Raw genomic sequence first — 20,915 nt, 5'->3', positions numbered from 1 at the left:
TAAAAATGTTGGTGTCACCTATCAGAGATTGATGGATAGGATTCTTGCTCTCATACTCGTGCAGACATATGTGGACGACATGGTCGTTACGTCGACTTTTTTTCAGATGTATGATTAATTTCTGAATTACATAATTCATAAGTCTAAATTAGCTTTTGAATTATGTAATCCATAAACATTTTTTTAAATGTGTCCAGATTACATAATCCGAAAACTACTATCAAATTCAGACTTTTGGATTATATAATGTCTTGACTAATTGTATTCCATTTAAGGAGATTATTTTAAAATGTTTTTATCTAATTATAATTTTATTGTTAATTACTCATCTTAGTTTTTGATATAAAATTTTAAAAATATAGTTTTAAAATTCCATTTTTTAATTTTTTAAATATATTAATTTATAATTGGATGGATATAAATAAATTGAATTTAATAAAAAAGAATAGGATAGTCTGAATATTTTAATTAATTTTAAAAAAAATTAAATAGATTAATTTTTTTATCTGATTCATTTAAAGTAAAATTTATTTTGTACTTGACACCACCACAATGATTCAATACATCAATTAAATTGTATTTTTAATGATAATATATAAAATGCACGTGAAACAAACAATGAATGTAGAAAATAAAAAATAATTTAAAAATACTTTAATTTATTTAAATTCAACGATTAACCTAAAACCACAGTATATTTTGAGAATCAAATTGTTCATAGGGTTTAGGGTTGTCTCTTCATTATATACTACCACTGTGTACTTCAATTTTTAATTTTATAGTACTTTAAAATAAAATCTAAAGTTATAATATTATTAATTAAAAATAAAATAAAATATTTATTTTTATTGTTTACAGAAAGGATAATACATTAAATAATTATCAAAATATGAGTCCATTAGCCATTATAAGTTGGCCATATTTCTTCACAACTAGTTTTGGTAAAAAAAAAATTGATATGAAATTAAATGGTATAAAATCAGTGCAAAATTGCACCATTCTGATAAAATTTTCCCCACGGGTTGTCATCCCTCAAGTGTAATCAAATTTCTACTACGTTTTGGAGTCAATATTAAGAACTAAGCTTGAGGTTGAGAGATCATTTGCTGATTGGAGTCAATATTAAGAACTAAGCTTGAGGTTGAGAGATCATTTGCTGATCCGGAGTATTTTTTAACTAAAAAATCAACAAGTGTTTTCTCTGAAATAATTATTGCAGAAAATGAAATGGAGACCTGGAAAAGATTATATAATTGTTAAATACGCCACTAAAAACAGCATAAAACAGGAACAACGGAGAAAGAAAGTGGCATGGCAAAAAATTGTGGTGCTCTGCATTATATCAGAGCAATAGAACTATTGAGACATTTATACCTTTTTAGTAAACAAGTAAGCCTACCACGAGACAAACCGCTTGCTAAACCAATTTTTGGCCAGTGAGACAAGTTTGTAACTTGTTTTGTAAGTGATAACCATAAAAACAAAGAGGATGCATTTTTATAATAATAACCAGACAAATTTATTACACAAAATTTTGGTAAAAAATGCCACAAGAAAAAAATAAACTTAATGCACAATCCCCTATTATGCCTTCATTTGAAGGAAAAGGACGGAATATAAAAAAGACCTTCAGGCAAAACCTACCTCCAATTTTTTGACAGAAGACCATCGATAAAACTGGAACCTCTGCTAATAAATTAATTGGCGAGAAGTCAATCTATGCATATCTGTCATAATTAAATAACCCAATTTCTTCTTTATCTCTTACTACTAGGCTGCTGCTTTTTGTTTGGGAATGTACTTTATCTTCATTCCTTTTTCAGGCTTCGTTTTAGGTTTAGACCTTGCTACTCCAGAGGTTGCAGGCAATCGGTTCTCTGTACATCTGTCCGCGTCAGAAGATAGATAAGCTGCTGCTAGTTCACAATCCTGTACCGGCTGTTCTCCACGAGGCTCAGAATCAGGTGTGAAAACCAACTTTACATGGTTTGACGAGATAGCTTCTTTCCATCCTGTATCACAATTTTGAATTAAATAAAATTAAGACCAAGCCCAACCCCTTAGAGTCTGTTTGAATATAAAGCTAGAAGAGCTTTTTAAGAAATTCTCAACTGCAAAAAGTTCAATAGCTCTCAAATGTACTTCTAGCTTATATACAAACAGATTCTTAATCACACTAGTAAAATGAAGAATATAATGAAGAGATTACTTTGTGCAAGAAAGGATTTTGCAGCATGGCTGGATAGACGTAAGCTTTCCAAATCTACTTTTGCCACATTATGGGAAAAATTGTCCCCAAAATCAATATCACTACCCTCTACACTACACAACCTTAAACTACTTTGACCAGACGAATTTTCATCAAATTTTCCATGAATAACATCAGCTTCTGTCCCACCATTTTGAAGTGGAAATGGGTCTTTAGTTCCATGCTGGCTAACAGGCCTCCAAAGCTTAACTGTTAAACGACCATTGCTTCCTGGTTTCTCCTGAGCAGTATTCAGCTTGGACAGATTCCCTGCCAAGCAGTCCCGCTGGGGTGCCACAAAATTACCTCCAGAATTGCAGCAATTTCCCAGACTAACTGATACAGATCCTATCAAAACTTCGTGATTTTTAACTTTGTCTGGTTCTTTCAGCAGTTTGGCTTTTAGAACCACACCATTAGTTTCTGCTTTAGGTTTTCGACTCCAAACCTTACTGCCATTAACTATAGGAGCTACCCTAAGATCATGACTGGTTCTATGTTTTTGAATAACTCCAACCTTCGACGGTTGAGAATTCTGGCCTGCATTCAAACCATTGGCTCTAGCCCATTGTGATTTTGGTAGCCCTTGCCATCGGGCAGGCATTGTGCCCCGGCGATTATGTCCTTGTAGTGTCTGCCGCTCTGTATACTGATCAGTGTCACAATCATAACCTGACAGTGTATCGCCTTCTATAACTTCATTAGTGTCTTGGTAGTGAGAAGTTACATGTGGCGGAGGAGAATGATCAGCAAATATATCTGGATTATGTTCATCAAAGTCACATGTACCCAGAGATGCTTCTCCTGGTGATACATCCTCTCCTGCGCTGCTTATGTTCCCTTTAGTTTCCGTGTCGTCTTCAATTTGTTCCTTTGCCTTGTGTTCTTTCTGTCTGAGCTTTTTCTGGCGTTTCCTCTCTAAGATATCAGCTTTTCTATAAATAGAGAGAGAAAATAAATAAAGAACCTATTCATAATAACTAGTTATAATAGAATACATCTGGCCCAACATATCTAGTACCTTATTATTTGCCTTTGCTATATAAACAACTTAAAGAGCAAACACTAACTTAGTTTATTTATTATAGATCATTAGAAGTAGCAGAAGTCGTTCGAAAATTCAGACAAAACTAAAGAAAGAGACATATGTCAATTATAAGTCTATTCTGGTATCTAGAACTATTTATAAAGCCTGATAGTGGACCATGGGTAAACCAAGAGGAAATTGTTGCATTATGATGTTCTGTCAGTGCAGTGAGTATATTAAAGTTTCGCTAAAATTACACATAACTCATGCTGAGTGAACATAACAAACACCAGTATCTTTCATAGAACATGATCCTTGTTTATCAATTGAGAATTGTTTCTCTCGTGACACAAGGGCCTATCAAACCAAGTTAGGTTCTTTTGCTACTGTTTTTCATACGCATTGATTCAGTGATTATATAAATTTCCTGCTTTTAGCTATTAAAGAAAGGGTAATTCTCAGCCTCCACTTTAAATACTAAATTTCATCCAATTGAGTTGCTTTCCTTGTAAAGGAGGACAATAAATTTTTTAAATAGAGGCAAATAAATTGACGATTAAACCGTGCTTTAAATGAAAGGCAACAAAACAAACACTTCAATATTTGCCATTCCTTGAGAATCTAAAAATTGAAATAAAAATCAAGAACCGCTCAGCGAAGACGCAGGCAGACCAACAAGACCTGATACCAATAAAAGGCACTATAACAAGGGAAGGAACAGGGAAAACATGCCAAAATTGATTCAAGGACAAACTGGTTATAGCACTAAATGTACCTTTTCTGAGCAGCTTCTTCCTCTTCCACAAGCAGCTTTTGGCATCTCAATGCTTCAGCATCCTTGTCGGCAAGCCAAGCCTTCACCTATGTGAAATGAAATTCATATTTCATCATTATTGTAACTAAGAAAATAAAATATCATATTTCGTCATTACTGTAACTAAGAACTAGTAAAGAAAGGTTATAATAAAATCAGGTCAGATTTAGGTGAATGTACATGCAAGAGATGCCATGAATTTTGGTTTCACTGGCATATTGTTTTCAAAAAGCATCATAAATCAAGCTATGTGCTGAGTCAAATCTTTGACAAGATTAAAACTTTATAAATTTTTTGGCATAACAGAATACCAAAATGTTGTTTCATATTATGATATTACTTATCCTTTTAAACTCTTCTACAGCCTCTTTGTGTAATTGTGAAAAAATGGACTGCTGTGTTACATGTATACTCTTTGACTCATGTAAACTGTCAACAATGATTGAAGCACAGACTGTTGTGTAATTCTAACCAGTATTTTAGATCCTTTCCATCACTAAAATATGGATTGTGTTGAACAACTTTACTTGGGAAAAAGCCAAATAGAAGAGTTATCACGAGAAGTGATTTTATACACTAAATCTGATTGAATAATTACAGTTTTGTTCATAGTTAACTTTTGCTATAAATGAAGCATGCATTTGAACAAACTAAGGTATTTGTCAATAACCAAAACTCCTAAAACCTTAAGCCATTTGGCAAAGAAGGCTCTTGCATGGCTTTATGTCATTACCATCATACAATACTATGCCATTGAATGAAACCAACAACAAACAGGCCTAGACACCCACAAAATCACATAAGTGCCAACTACTAATCTTTACAGAAAAAAGGGAAATGTGGGAAAAACCACATGAGAAAGAGGAAGAGAAGTTTAAAGGTAAACAGAACAGATTCTTAAGTTCGTAAAAAATTACCAGTTTCTGCTCTAGCAAGAAACTTGTGCAAGCAACAAGGTTTTTTTGTTCAAGACCAATCTTTCCAGCCTCTCCATCAAAAACATATCTTTGCATTGACACTGCTGATCCAACCAAAAATGTTTTTTCACTAGAATCATCTAGGATACTGAACAACTCTTGGGAAGATATGGGAAAACTAGAAGGCCTGGATTGAACAATATTCTGCAAAAAAAATATAGATAGGCTATGTTAATATACCAAAGGAATGTACCAGCAAAAAATAGCCAGAATGAATAACTGATAAGCAAGATCATGTAATGTTTCTTACCAAAAGGGCAGAACCAGCCCTCAGATAATACTGTGGAAGAGAAGAAAATCCTTGTTTTCTAAGAGTTGTCAAAGCTTCTAAAATTGAAGACCCTGGAACTTCCTGGAATGCATTTTGAAATGGCGAAGAAAAAAGAATAAAAGAAACTTTGATAAATTCAGGGAAAAATGAAAACAACAAGAGCTGAAAAGAAGACAGCCATAAGAGACTAGTGTGTCATTGTATTTGTAGCTCTGTTTCTTATCCATTAAGCCTACAAAAAATAGTGTTGTCTGCAATCAACTATCAATATAAAAAATACATAACTAATGATATTTCCAGACAAGAACAGAGAATAGGCTTAAGAAATTATATTCACATTTGAGAAGGCACCTACAACCTTTTTAAAAACGCAGGAAAGTTCCTAACCAATATATAATCAAAAGAACTTTTATCAGTAAAAAAAATACAGCACACTGAACAAGAGTCTAAGTGGAAGAGTAAATTTATGAAAGGATTTCATGTCTAGAAAATCTTAAAATATGGCAAACCAACAAGAGTTTATCTTAATTGAGGTGAAAATGTGAAATGGATGGAGAAACTCATATCACTCAGCTGCCCACATTTTCATTTCGGTCAATCATAGCTTAACATATTTGGCATATCACCAGTACACAATAAGGCAAATCCCATTAAAATAACATTGCATAAAAATAAATTAGTCTATAGTAAGGAGCAAAAAGATATTACCTCCAGCATCACATTCTTGAATGAAACAACTTCCTTTGCCTCTTCTACGGAGAGCTACACATATTATTGAAAAATCAGCATGCATAAAACAGTATGTATTCTACATATAACTGAAATTCACAATGATCAAAGGTTACCTTATCCCAAAATGCCCCTAAAAGTTCCCTATTCTTTTTAGAATCCTACAATGTGTAAGAAGCATTAGGAAAAAGTGAGGAAGACTTGGAAAAGAAAGATAAAAAAACAAAATAATCTCAAGGGGGAAAAAGCATGAACTACAAGCATCCATTGTGTTAGATATTTGCTTCCACTTATTATAAATACAAAGATAACCTTATCAAGCTTTTTCAATCGGTGCTGCACACGTATATGTCTTCTATAGTTAATGGGAGAACAAAATTCTCGAGAACACTTGTTGCACTTTTGTAGCTGAACCTTCACAGGAGAGAGCAAAGGCCACCCTGGAAGTTCTGGAAAATGGATGAAAGGTTTTATCATAATGTCAAGGTTTAAATCAATAGCATAAACAAGCTCAAAATCTACACATTTGCATACTATTCAGCTAGCCTGAGATTGGTCACGGCACAAAGGCAATACAGTCTAGCAATTATAAAATTTCTGTTCTATTTTCTCTCTTTTTATTGACTTTTATGTTTTATTGTAGAAGGATTGCTGGCATATCACATGACTTGCATATAACAACAGGTTGCATATAAATGCCTCTAAAATGAACCCTTAATTCTCAAAATATAAGCAAATACCTTGCTGATCTAAAGCATGAAGTAATTGAATCCACTGTACTGGGCTGTCACCGGCCCTAGGAAAGGAAAGCAAAGGTTCTTTTCCGATTGCTTGTCTGAATATTGTATCTAAAGAATCATTTCCATCATCTGTTTTTGTGAAACCAGTTGTGCCTGAGGCCGGGAGTTTTGCAACTGGCATCTATTCAGACAAAAATCTTACCAAGAAATTTTCCTAGATTGCACTGCAGAAAGTACAAAATCATACATGTAACCATGGGAACAAATTTAAATTCAAAGGAACCAATAAAAATAAAGACATAACATATTCCAGACCAATGCCAAGGTAATAAAAAAATTGTCACGTCATATAAAATAGGTCATATAAAATAGAACCCCGAATCCCTCAACACATTAGATCGGTGAGAAACATAAAAACATTTTGAAACTAACAACTAACAAGAGCACAATAGATCGATGTAAAATCTACACTACAACCTTGTTCGGCGACTCCATTATCAAAGAGACTTATATAATTGCATTATCGATTAATAAGCATTCACCCGACCTAACACAATCTATCATGAACACGATCTATCATAAACATAAGCGACCGCCGTATACAACCTTCATTCTCATCGACTAAGGAAGCGACACTGAAAGGCGAAATTACTTTCCCAAAAAACTGTAATATAATGAATTGAAAGAACGTGATCTAAGATCGGGAGTGAGAAAATTAAGTGGAGTGACAGCAGATCACGTACCAGGGAGGAAGAGATCGCTGAGAGGCCGAACGGATTCTCTTGTGACGATCCGAGGCAGAAACGTAACAACTGCGAAGGGATTGAGAGAGTGTTTGGATTTGGATGAAAGAAAATCGTGAGAGAAAACGCGAGAAAATAGCTATGAGAGAGAACTCTCTCTGTGTTGCAGGCTGCAGTTGTAGTAGGGCGAAAGAAAAACGTTGCTAACAAGAAACAACTTCAAAAACATAAAAAAAAAAAGGAAATTAATAAAATTAATAAAAACAAATAATAAAATATATCGAATTAATTAATTACTCGTTCACTTTTTTTTCACCGCTAAGATTTTTACTGACGCTCTCCCATGGCGCGTGAAAGAAACGTGGTACGGAATTGTGGTTCGGTTTTACAGTCACAGCAGAACCAACCACTTACATTCCGAGGAAGGAGTGAGTGAGTGCACGTGCCTGTTTGCGGGAGTGCACGTGGTTAACAGGTAAACGTGGGTGTCTTTTTAGTCATTTCATGATGGAATTAAACAGCAACAACATAACGTAGAAAGAGTTTGGGCTTGACCTTGTCCACTCCAAAAGCAGTTTCTATTTGGGTATCGTATCCTCCTATTCGGATGTTGATGTAACTTGACCATCAAAATTATAAACTTCAAATCAATAACATCATATTGCTAATTAATATTATTTTTCCTTAATACTATTTTACGGATTTAAGTAAGAATAAAATATATTCCATAAATTGCATTACAATTTTATTCAGAATTAATTATAAACTTTTATGACATTGACTACAATATTTAATTTTCTTAGTCTTCAATCTTCATGATAGATAATAAGATGTTTGTGACTTGGTGCAATTTTGGTTTAAAACACATTTGAATTAAAGATGAAGTTTATGATTAGTTTGCTTAATTTGAACGTAGTATATTATTTAAATTAAATTAAATCATTTTTTTTGGGTTGATTTCGATAAATGTTTACTGTTTTTTAATTTTCTAATTCTAAGTTTTTCATTTAAAAATATTTAATTTTCATCTTTTTAAATCAAATTATAATAAAAATTTGTCTCTTAAAAATTAGTACATTTTTCTTGTAATATGTTGAATATTGATATTTAATTTGTTAGTGTTATTCTTGAAGATTATGCTTCTCTATATCAACAAAAATGATGTAATAATCTAAAACAAAGTAAATTGATAAAATCTGTATTTTGGGGTTTTGGGCATTTTTATTATTGGGCTTTAAGTTCTTTTTTGTTTTATGTTTGATGAATATGTTTTTTTTACAGTGTATTTTTTACAGAGAATTAATTAAAACACATTTTCTTTCTTCTATCTTCTTTTATCTGGATTTTTCTACACTTTTCTTTTCTGTTCATATTTGTTCATCTTCTTGATCACTACTATTCTCAATTGCACAATCATGTGTGGATTCTTTAAAGATAATGATTATGCAAGTTCTCTTCAACAATTTTGCAACATGATTTTACACAATCTTAAAATGACTACTCTATATTTTGCATGTTTACGTGGATGAAATTAGACCATAATTATTCTTATGTTAACAATGTATAATTGATATTGAGTTTCTTATTCAAACTAAAAGCATTGATTATCTCCGATATTTCTTAAGCTTGGAAATTACTAAATCCAACAAGTATATTTCCTTGAAAGAGAATGTATTTTATCTTTACTCAATGATATTGGTTTCTTAGGTACCAAACCAATTATACTATTTATGAATATCAATTTAAATCTCGACCTTAATTATGGTGACCCTGTCGAGGATCCATAAATATATAGAAGATTAATTGAAATAATTTAAAGGTTAAACATTACCTTTACAATTAGTTCACAGGTTAAGTCAATGAAGAATCCATTGATCTCACATTTAACTACAGTTCATCATTGTGACTAGTCACTACAAAAATTAATTTTAATTAATGCAGGTGAATCAAATAATGAGTTTGACCAATCATTTGTATTTTGAGAAGAGTGCAAATTAGAAATAAATGAAAGTTGAACTTTGAGGATTGAAATGAGTTAAATTTGATAAACCTGTTCATTCTAACTTGTCACTACAAAAATAATTTTAATTAATGCACATGAATCAAATAGTGAGTTTGACTAATTATATCATTTGATTGTATAATCCGAATCTTGATAATTGTTTATCTAAATCTGACTAATTGTATCATTTATATTTGACTAATTTGTCATATAAATTCAACTAATTGTATCATCTGAATCTGACTAATTATATTATTTGAGTCTAACTAATGGTTATCCCATCAACTATGTCATATATATTTGTATCATATGTTATACATAATTTATTGTTTAATAATTATTTTTACTTCATTTGTTTCTCGTATACCATCTATGTTTTATAAAATAATTGAGAGAAATTAAACATAATCTTATGGAGTTTCCGTGATCTTGGTACAACCACAAATATCCATATTACTAGGTCTAGTGTTATTTTTACTATAACCACCTCTATGGATGTAAATCCATTTTATACCATGACAATGGATTAAATTTTATGAAAATAATATATTTAAGATAATGAATTTTGCATATATATAATATAATTTTATGTGATAGATTTTGATGTAATGAAAATTTAAATATATGAATGACAGTCCTTCAATTATTGCTTGAAAGGAAACAATTAAAGAAATATTTTGAAGAAATTTTCAAGAAATTTACGTCTATCATTTATCTATCATTTAGTATCGATAAGTTTTGTAGTGTTGTCTATCATCCATCGTATTGATAAGTTTGGTAGTGTTTTTTTTATGATTAATATATGTAAGATAAGTTTTGTATCCAGGATAAAAATTACAGTTACTTAAACTTAAAATCTAATTTGAATCTAAATTTTAACATTAATTTATATTTTGAACACTTTCACATGAGCTTAGTTTATTCAACATGAATCCAAAAATGTACTTCATCTTAATCGCAGATCACTTCCACCACAATCAATTAAAGATAGATATCATGTATGTTTGTTTGAAACAAAAAAAGAACTACCATCTCTAAAATGAGAAGGTATATTTTAAATAATAATTACAGTTAATTATTTATTAAAAAATGAAGGGTTAAAACTCATGGTAAAATCAAATGCATAAACTAAAACTATTTCCAACATCCTCTACTATGCATTTCCTTCAATTTAAAGGAACCAAATTCAAATTTACTGTCAGAACAGTTAGAAGTATATCGAGAAAAGTTTAATAAATTAAATACAATTGTTGTATTTTATTAAATACTTGGAAAAATTATCAATCACATTTCTGGTGTTTAAAAAGGAAATTATTTCAATTAAAACAATCTCATTTCTTTTAATGATTAGGGCAAATATATAAAAGGCGGTGAAGTCAAATATTATGTTTGATTTGACTAGTTTACACATTAATCCTTCAGTTTTGGAGAACTTTAAATTGTAATAAATAAAAATAAACAAGGTTTCTTATTTACATAATCATCCCTCGTTTCAGAAAGCTCTCAATCAAGGGAAAGGTTTAATTAAAAAATTCCCTTGCCCTCTATTTCCCTCCCTTTTCCACCCCCAACTTGCTATTAAAGATATCAGTACATGAAACTTTATAAAGTGAAGTTTCTAAAATGAGTAAGTAAGGGTGTATTTGGATCTTAAAATGCATTATGATTTTAACTCATTAAAATTCAAGTGTAAATACACCCTTACTGGCTCACCTTGGATTTTAAATTTTACGAGGTAAGTGTGATTTATACCAGTGTAATATGTGCAAGTATAATGGACAGTGAAGGTTTACTGTTGCTGCCACTCCAGAATTGCATTATGTAGAGCATAGTTAGGTACTAAATCCGTGTGATCAAGCTTGAGGTTTGTCATGGGGGAAGTGTCGTGGCCACTATTCAACCACCCTCTTATTGCCTCTGCTTCATACGTAAAGCCATCTGCAGCTATGTATGGATCTTCCATTACTTCCTGTAAAACCAAAAGGTAACCTTTATGATTATCACAAACAGGAAAGCAATCCCACGGAAATCAAATGTTTTAATTTGTGATTGCAATAATTCGCATATGCTATTACAGATGCTAATTAGTAAGAGGAGGAGGTGGCGGAGAAAAGAAACCAGACCCCTTAATTGCTTATGAAAACTTAATGTTAAAGCTGCACAACAAATCTGAGCCTGAATTTTGATAGAATTCAACTAGAGTTGAGGGCAATTATAGAATAAGATTAAGTTATAAGGGTCAATAATCTATCCTGAAGTTAAAAAAGACAAGCATTTCTTTCATAAAAATGCATTTGGATAAATTATGATCTTCACCTGGACAATGGGGCAGACAAAATGTGAAGGAACACGATGAAGCTTCTTGGAAATCAAATATGATTTGTCAATGCGAGTAGCTTTGAATGGTTCAAGAACACTCCAAATTTCTGACACAAGGTCTGGCCTGTTCAACCAACTCTTTTCACAACACCTCAATGCTAAATATGCCAGCAGTTCAGTTTGATAAAGTGGCCATTCACCAGCTGAAAGGTCCAAGACTGCTTTAAGGTTTTCCTTTTCCAATGCACACTTCATATCCCTAACTAACCCCAAAAGTGGTCTTCCAGTTAGAAGCTGTAACAATATGACTCCAAATGAATATACATCTGATTCTGGTGTAAACTTGCCACTGACAAAATACTCTGGATCCACATACGCCAAACGTTCATTTGGGTTGTTACACACTGTGCTTGCATCAGCTGAATGCAAACTTTGCTGGACTAAACTAGGAATGCCCAAGTCACTCAGTTTGGCAACGAAGTTAGCATCAAGGAGAACCTTACTAGGTTTCAAATTCCCATGGATAATACAAGGCTTGCTGGAGTGAATGAAGATTAGAGCTGAGCATATATCTGTAGCAACGGATATTCGAATTTGCCATGGAAGCGGATTCTTTTCTTTGCGGGCAAGGTGGCTTTCAAGGCTGCCATTGTTTATATACTCATACACAAGTGACCTAGACTCTGCACAGCTTCCAATTAGTGTTAACAAGTTTGGATGTCTTACCCTGCTCAAGACCTCTACCTGAAATTTAACCAATAATATAGCCAGACAAAAAGATAAAAAATTGTGAGTTCCTCATGGACACACAACCTGACAGAATCATTCAGTCAAGCCTTTTTGGATTAATACCTCAATATAATTTAATTTCATAGATGCTTGAAGATCAGAAGCTTGGAATTATAATGTGTGTGCGTATATACATATATATTAATCTGATAACGGGAACCAATTGGACCAAACTATAAAGTGAAAATAAAATAGAACTCTGGACTCTGAAGACTTATAACTGATTTATGAAAAAAGAGAAGAAAAAAAAGTCATAGAAGCACCATGTTGATAACTCCTTTCGCTCAAAAATACATCAAACTATCCAAAAATCTGTAGATATTGAATCAGGTAGAATAATTTATGAAGTGTTCCTGTTGTGCCATAGGATAATATATATGGTGAAACTCTTCAAAAAATGGTAAAGATGACAAGTATTAACCATGTAAAGCGCATAACTATTCTGAATCATTTTGTCGGAGGGGCGTAATGAGCATATTTTGTAGTCTAATTTCAGACTTCCAAGTAGACACTATAGAAGAGAATATGAGAGTACCTGATGTTGGAACTCTGATAGTCTCTCACGACCATAAGAGGGTAACATTTTTATGGCAACATGCATGTTGCGAAGCAGTCCCTTGTAAACACTTCCATACCTTCCCTCTCCAATCTTCCAAGACGGATCAAAATCATGAGTTGCCTCATTGATCTCCAAGAAAGAAAATGCAGGGAATTCTACCTGATAAGAGAAGGAAGTATCTGCTTCACCAAATTTTCTGAGCACTTGGACTTCCCTAGCTGCATTTGCATGCTCTATTCTAAGCCTATCTCTCTTTTCCCTGAAACTTATCAAGAGGTCCACAGCTGATATGATCTTCTCCTCAAACTCTGTTGCCGTACACTGGGACTCAGAAATTTGGTTTATAAGTGCAGAACTTTGGTCTTTGACCATTTGCAATTCTTCAAATATTTCATCCTGCTGATTCTTCATTTTCTGTACTTCTTGCTTTGACGTCGCCAATTGTTCTTCAACTTCTTTTCTTCTTCTTATTTCCGTAGCACACCGGCTTTCGAATGCTTCATCCTGTCAAAAATGCAAGTTGAAACTAGTTTCAGAAGAAAAACGGGAATCACTTTAGTTCATCAATAATCAGACAGCAATTCATGCAAACATATATTATACATATCTATCTATACGAACAAGTATATCAATTGGCTGCATTAAGCTGACTATTCTATTTATCTGATACTTGGGCTTTCATGTTAACCTGAAGTGTAATATACATAAAGTAATGATGACAAGGGATGCAGGTGATGAAGGCATTGTGCCTGACAGTCTAACCTAATTAAATAGTAAATAGTCCAAAAGATCTTACTACATTGAAATTCAAGTATAAAGTCAAGATTGATATAAAAAAAAACTGAAAACAGTAGGGTAATTATCTTTTTCTTTTTTAAAATAATAAAACTTATACTCCAAATAGTAACCAAGGTTCAAAATTTGAGAAACAAACCAGAGAGACCATTAGAAGAAAAAAAAATCAATTTTTATATTTAAGCAATGAAAAATTACGTTTGTCATAAATCTTGATAGTACTATTTTCTATTTTCCATCTCTTTAATGTCTCTTCATACCCTTCTTGGTTTCATGCTCTTGGCATCTGTGGTGGTGTACCATTTTATTTTGCTTGCATGTTCCCTTTCTTCTAATTCCACCAGTAAGAAAGAATCAAGAAGAATTCTAAATTTACGAATTAGTTTAAACCAGATGGTAGATGCAAGTCTCTAGATTGAAATGAATATATTTTAGAATAAGAGACAATACCAAACTTGCAAAATCCCTCGGATACACTCTGATCTTATTCACAAGAAATCATAACTTTCAAGTGTTGACTCAGGAACAAAAGTTCTCTTACAGTCCTACCAGGAGTTGTAACACACCAGAAAGTGTAAAGTATGAAAACAAAAACTTTTACACCAAGGTTAAAGGAGAACAATCACCTCTCACCTCATGAAACATCAAATCTGCCAACTTTGACCTGTCCATGACCTTATTAAAGGACCATTTGGTACTTAAGGAACGGTGGGAACTGATACTTTGGATTTCTTTCATATCATCAGAATCTGCAGAAACCTGTCACAAGTTATTCCCTTGACAGTCCTTACAGAAAATGATAAATGGCCATATCTGAAAAAAACGTATGCTTTTTTATAAAATTGACAAGAAACATAGAAAAGAAACATCTAAAAAGAATACCTAAATATTTCAATGCATCAGGATTCAATTCCGATTTAGTCTTTTCTGTATTTGAATTGAGCACCAACAATGCAGGTCCACTCTCAATGTCAGAAGTATGCTTACTATATACCCTGATTTAATTTGACCATTTCAGAAAAAGTGGAAGATACAAAACATATTATCAGCTAAATGAGTTGTTACGCCAATATTACAGAATATGATAAAAAAATCTAAGTGATATACAATTCTTTTTGTAAGTGTTAACAGAATAAAAATATTGTTTTCTTCTTTAGCTATTTCTGTCCACCAAAGCATCACCTGTCACTTTCTAACCTCCTATCACAAGGGTAGTTATTTATTTTATTCTATGTTCTTCAACACTTATTGAGCATAACTCACTTTTTTCAATATATAACAGCAAAGCCTCATCCCACTCGGTGAGGTTAGCTAAATAGATTACACAACAATGACATTTAACTTGGTTAAAAACCAAAGCTTCAAGAATCACAATTTTTTGGCACTAACATAAAAATAGAATCAATCTAAATTTATTACATAACATTTTTTATGAATGAATATATAAAAAATACACAACTAGATTTAAAGGGCGTTTTGTAGATCATCTTAATAATGATTTATTAAATTATTAATCTGAAACTAATGCATACTTCATATATAAAAGCTATCATTAAAATCTAATATACTCTTCATATGTAAGACTATACCAACTAAATGACTAAATACTGACAACAGTTAAATTCTTCTAAAAGTTGAGCTACAGATGGGCATTTACCAATCAAAAGTCATCCCCCAGCCCAGCATGGACAAACTTATAAATCTTGGAAAAAATAGCAATAAGTAATGAACATTGGATTTTTTACGAATGATCAAATTTAAAAGATCTGATTGTGAGACTTCTTAAATAATAGTGTGATGGTCTTCTGCCTTTTAAGTGATTCTTCAAATTTGATCAGTTATGGAATGTTCAATGATCACGATTCACCCTCATATTTTCAGACTTTTCAGTAAAATAGTTGAAAAAACAGATAGACAAGGAAAAAGATTGCTTGATAGTGCTGTTCACTTGATTACAAACAAAAAATGAGGGAATTATCTTTTCAAGGGTTTTCCTTTTTAACAGTCCTAAGCCTTGTTATCAAATGATAAAATGACCTCATACCGTCCTACTATTTATGTTAACTGCAATTCTGTAACTGACTACTTTTGACCAACTATAACTACTTTTCTTTATTTGCTTTTATTCTTCTATTGTGGGCGCTGTTATGAAGAGACCACAGAAAAAGAAATATCCTATTTCATTACCACCCATTGTTGGTGGCATATGAATCTCGGAACTCCGATATGGAAAATCCATGCTCAGTCATTGGGGTTTCCCCTGCAAACCATCACATCCATTTTACCTCTACAATTCTTGTGACCAAAGCGTCTTAGAAATCTCTCCCTCAAATTATCCTCAATCAACCTATCACCTTACTTCCTTACCTTTACCTGTAATGTGTCATTTTCCTTGCCTATTATTTCTTAGTTTCAAATCATAAAACCATTCATCAATAAAGAATTGCAGTCAAACCAAATTTGAATGAATATATTGTTTCTAGACAGCCTAACCGTCCATATCATAAACTGCTCTAAAGATATTGACAAAGACAGTTGTGCAGCCCACCTAAGATCAACATAAGGCATTAGAATCATGTCATTGCAGTACAAATATAATTTTCATTTACATATTTACCTAGTACATATGAGGTTGCCCTTGCAAATGAACCAAATATTACAGGATAGCAATGCTTGTTCACGTATAAAATTAGCCTTCTCTGAATCTTGCTTTGCCAGTTTGCTGCAATTCCGACCACTATAGTTTAGTAATGATACAAAAGATGCAAAATAACACAGCCCTAACTTAGAATAGAAAGCAAACTCATGAAGTAATTTTTCATTTAACCAATAGGCATTTTATTTGGATCACACAGTGCTTCACGCTTTTACATAGTACATATATTATAAACTTTGTTGAACACTATGCAAGTTCGGTTCAGTTCTCTTGTTAATATCCTCAAGCCAAGTGGTACTTTCTATTCATAGTTATTTTTAATACCACTGACCCAACATGAATATCAATGTATTATGGTTCGTATTAAGGTAGAAACTTTCTAAAAAAAGGAAAATCTCATCAACGAATCATAGTTGTCAAATATCTAGGCATATCTGAAATGAAAAACCCCTATAAAAAACTATATACAGAATGGTTGAACATTAGAAGGAACCCCTAAACACAATGCCACAATCATATCCCAAAGAAAGTTCAGGAGATATAACCATGAAGATAGAGTTGTCTAGACCAATTATATTTTCGCTCTTTAAGCAGTTCCAGTTTTACAGCACAAGTATCCAGTGACTTCAATAGGATAAGAAAAAAGGAAATTAATAAGCATCGAAGCAGCGATACTTTTATTTTCTTCATGTATCATTTGATACTGATACTCTTGGGCACTTCATTGACAAATATTGATGAAGTATCCAAGCCATTAGAGAAAGTTATGGAAATCTAATATAGCTACATGAGACATAGAATGTGTAACAAAATCATAGAAGCATTGTATCTTGATAAACCAAAAAATGGAAATTGTCCTCTGTATGGATGGTCTCAAAAGGGAATAAGATTGATACTATTCATATTCATAGACAATACGAAGTGATTTATGATACGAATGATTTATAACTTTTATTTTGTTTATAGCAATGTGCAAGAAGTATTTTCTCAATTTGAATTTTCAAAATTGCAATTTTATATTCCTCGTGTTTTATGAACTTTTATACATATCTAGATATGTATCTTACATGTCCTATATATATTTAGATTGATGTATATTTAGATTAATAATATTGTCATATCAGATGTGTATTGTATCTTATACACATATTGTGTTTGTGCATCATTGCTCAAAATTAAAAGCAACTGATGTTTGGAATTGATACCCCATGTTATATTCATCTGCTGCTGCTCCCACTACAAGCCATCTAATACTGTGTTGAGCAATAGCTTTTGTGATCCCTTTCTCAATATCATCCATCTCAATCAACAATTTACAGGCCCGTACCTATGCACACATGCCATAATGTAAACAATCTGGATTTCTTCAAGAAATAGCTATAAACATAACAAGGATCTTCGTTATTACTACTTTGAACTGTTTAAATATAATTAAAATCCAAAGTTCATTGCATACTTCGGAGAAGGTAGTCATTACTTTATTGTGATATCTAGTTGCTCTTAAGATAAAGGGAAAAGTTCAATTTACCCCTTCAACTTGTGTCATCGCAATCCCTACAAATTTAGAGAGATTGTTATGTTTTTTAAGGACCAAAGAGAAGTTGAACCCAAGGTAGAGAAGGTGAATCGAACTTTCCCATTGAAAATTTTGGTAAAAACATGTGAGCATGACAATATTAGTTGATCATTGATAGAAAATTATGGACTGACAAAATGTGCACTTTAGAATGTTTACCGCATTTCTCATTTTGAAGTTAACAGAGGAGTAAATGCACATGTGAATTGAATTTCTTATTTACTAAAATAAATACAAGTGTAAAAAATATTCAGCGTAAAATATAGACTACATATTCAGTGTAAAAAAAATTTATTGACAGAAATGAAGAAATACGAAAAAGATAATACCCCTGCAGGAACCAGTGTAAGAATGTATTGGTCTAGAAGTTCATGCACTGTTTGATTTCCCTGGTCCTGGAATGCCTGGACTGGAAGGTCTTTCGGTTCATACCCAGAGAGATTCCTGTCTGTTGAACATGCTTAAAAAAAACATGTTCATAGTTTGTTAAATATTACCAAACTATCAGATAAAACCTACTCTACCTAGTATAATATAGCCAGAATAAGATCAGTATTTGCTAGAGAAGTTATATACCAAAAATACAAGTCAGTACCAAACTAGACCACATAATTTTCTCTCTATTTTTTCTCACTGTTAAATTTTTAAGCCAGGGAGTTATGCTCCACTATATTTAACATCACAGCTGATTTGATGACAAAAAACAAGTCTCTAAGATTCAACAAATCTTCAATCCTTAAGCAATAACTGCAAAAAAGTTCATTATTTTTCATAAGCATATTTTTTCACTGACGTTTTCATCAATCAAGCTTGTTCTAGAGAGCAAATGAGTTTAGTTATTCATGAATTATCCAAAACAGAATGGTTGATCAAGCTCCTTTTTCAATAATAAGCAACACAAAAGATTGGCTATAAGTTCAATCTAGTCATATAAATGAGTCAACTCTCAAGTTTTATAAGCTTAAAATTAAAAGTTCGTGAACACCTGGTGAAAGTATGCAAGTGTGTGTGCGACACAAAAAAGTAAATTTTAGATAAGAGGGTTCGAAGATAATGATAATTTACATATTTGTATCACTTACTAAATTGTAATTTTATTTAGAGAATTATAAGTACTTGCATTGTCACAGATCTTTTACTATCTCATCCTATGTTTACTTCATGAATGCCCACAATGTAGTTTAAAAATTCTTCAAGACAAAGTCCCGTAAAGGAAAAAAAAAGTTATAAATGAGTTAAACAACAGACCAAACTTTATATTTTTAAACAAACCAAGCCCAAACCTTAAATTTGGCTAATTTAAACCAATGAAACAAGCTTAAGGTTCATGTTTACATTCGCAAGTCAAACCTAAGCTTTAAGTCATCAGCTGACTCGCTTTAGACTCAATTACGCTCTTCTTACCCTTGTTCTTTTAAACCTTGATACACTTGTTGTCACAAATCAAACATCATCCCAATCACCAAATTACTAAACAGTTTCCCCAATTATAGCTTTATTCATTTCATCAATTACTAGCAGTAAATGCAAAACGACACAATCCAATATTTTCCTTTTCATCTTCACCCTCAAATCCAAGATTTCAATTCAGCATTATCAGTCTTCCTTCCTCAGAAAGCCCTTTTTCAATAGATAGAATACACACATAATAACCAACCCAAAAAGTCAATCCCAAACTAGCAACCATTCAAACCCAACAACCAAATTAAACCAACAATTAACCAATCCAGCAATCAATTTCCACTAAAACATCATGCATTCGTCAAAACGTTTGATGAACAGAAAACAACCACAAGAAGCAGCTTTATTTATAATAAAAAAGAGAATTGACGTTTTCTATTTAAAAGGCATAATCGAGGAGAAACTCACAGAACGAATTGAGGGAGTAAGGTCGGTGAATATGAAGAAGACAAACATTCTTGCCAGAGAAATTCTTAACCGTCCAATGCAACAGTTGATGCGTCTTTTCCGCGTTCTTTCCCACTGCCACATACACTGTGTCAGTGTCCGCGTCTTCCACCACGATGCTACCCATCGGATCCGAACCAACCAAATTGCAGCGAATCGGTGCGAGAACGGCGCTCGGCGGAATCTTTCCGAGTTGCGGAGACTCAGCGATTCACAAGAGGAAGAAGAAGATAGCGAAAATAGAAGAGAGGGAGAAGGAAGAATCAACAACAGCAGTGTGAAAGTTGAAGTCAAGTAGAAGCAATTGATTTTTATGGCATCAACGCTTAAAAAAGTTGTTTTCTTCTCTTCTGAGTGGGCCCCGTGGGATAAGCGTTGGTGAACCGTAGAGGTGATGGAGTACCACATCGGATATGAAAATTTGCTCGAAATTGTTTCGATTGGAACTATTTTTTTACAAGTTAAAATCTATATTTAAGTTCAAGAAATAAAAAATTTATACAAAGAAACTTTTATAAATTAATTTTAATATTTTTATTTTGCAAATCTTTAAGAAGAAAAACTCATGAGATCATTTTTTAAAAAACTCAATTTATGAGCAGAACGGGTACAGCAACTTAATAGAAAAATCATTATATGATAGAATTAATAAAAAAAACTTGCATAGGACCAATAATAGTGTGAGAAACAAGACAAAATAACTGTTGGGTAGCATAATAAGGTTTCCATGCATGTCTCTTTCATCTCGTAACAAATTGCAGA

General features: G+C 32.5%; 2 protein-coding genes across 5 annotated transcripts; both read right to left on the bottom strand.

Moving 5' to 3' along the window:
- Nucleotides 1–1,477: 1,477 nt before the first annotated feature.
- Nucleotides 1,478–7,778, bottom strand: LOC137827954 (uncharacterized). Its single transcript, XM_068634338.1, has 10 exons — nucleotides 7,550–7,778; nucleotides 6,807–7,030; nucleotides 6,379–6,515; nucleotides 6,183–6,227; nucleotides 6,046–6,099; nucleotides 5,317–5,418; nucleotides 5,007–5,210; nucleotides 4,051–4,136; nucleotides 2,210–3,183; nucleotides 1,478–2,012 (listed from the first exon to the last, which is right to left on the bottom strand). Exons 2-10 carry the CDS (start codon nucleotides 6,985–6,987, stop codon nucleotides 1,771–1,773), a joined length of 2,025 nt encoding a protein of 674 aa, XP_068490439.1. The 5' UTR covers nucleotides 6,988–7,030; nucleotides 7,550–7,778; the 3' UTR covers nucleotides 1,478–1,770.
- Nucleotides 7,779–10,973: 3,195 nt separating this feature from the next.
- Nucleotides 10,974–20,656, bottom strand: LOC137827806 (U-box domain-containing protein 32-like). Of its 4 annotated transcripts, none has more exons than XM_068634137.1 (10): nucleotides 20,115–20,656; nucleotides 18,575–18,705; nucleotides 17,875–17,996; nucleotides 16,631–16,735; nucleotides 14,896–15,008; nucleotides 14,647–14,762; nucleotides 13,378–13,722; nucleotides 13,195–13,308; nucleotides 11,868–12,614; nucleotides 10,974–11,520 (listed from the first exon to the last, which is right to left on the bottom strand). In XM_068634137.1, the coding sequence occupies exons 1-10, from the start codon at nucleotides 20,278–20,280 to the stop codon at nucleotides 11,341–11,343; spliced, it is 2,139 nt and encodes a 712-aa protein (XP_068490238.1). In that variant the 5' UTR covers nucleotides 20,281–20,656; the 3' UTR covers nucleotides 10,974–11,340. The 4 variants fall into 4 exon arrangements, with proteins under 4 accessions (XP_068490238.1, XP_068490239.1, XP_068490235.1 ...); XM_068634138.1 differs by having other exon boundaries at nucleotides 18,575–18,693; XM_068634134.1 differs by having other exon boundaries at nucleotides 13,195–13,722.
- Between the last annotated feature and the right edge of the window lie 259 nt (nucleotides 20,657–20,915).

Source organism: Phaseolus vulgaris, chromosome 7 (genome assembly GCF_000499845.2).
Source record: "Phaseolus vulgaris cultivar G19833 chromosome 7, P. vulgaris v2.0, whole genome shotgun sequence".
Lineage (NCBI taxonomy): Eukaryota > Viridiplantae > Streptophyta > Magnoliopsida > Fabales > Fabaceae > Phaseolus > Phaseolus vulgaris.
This window is presented reverse-complemented; position numbering and strand designations above follow the sequence as displayed.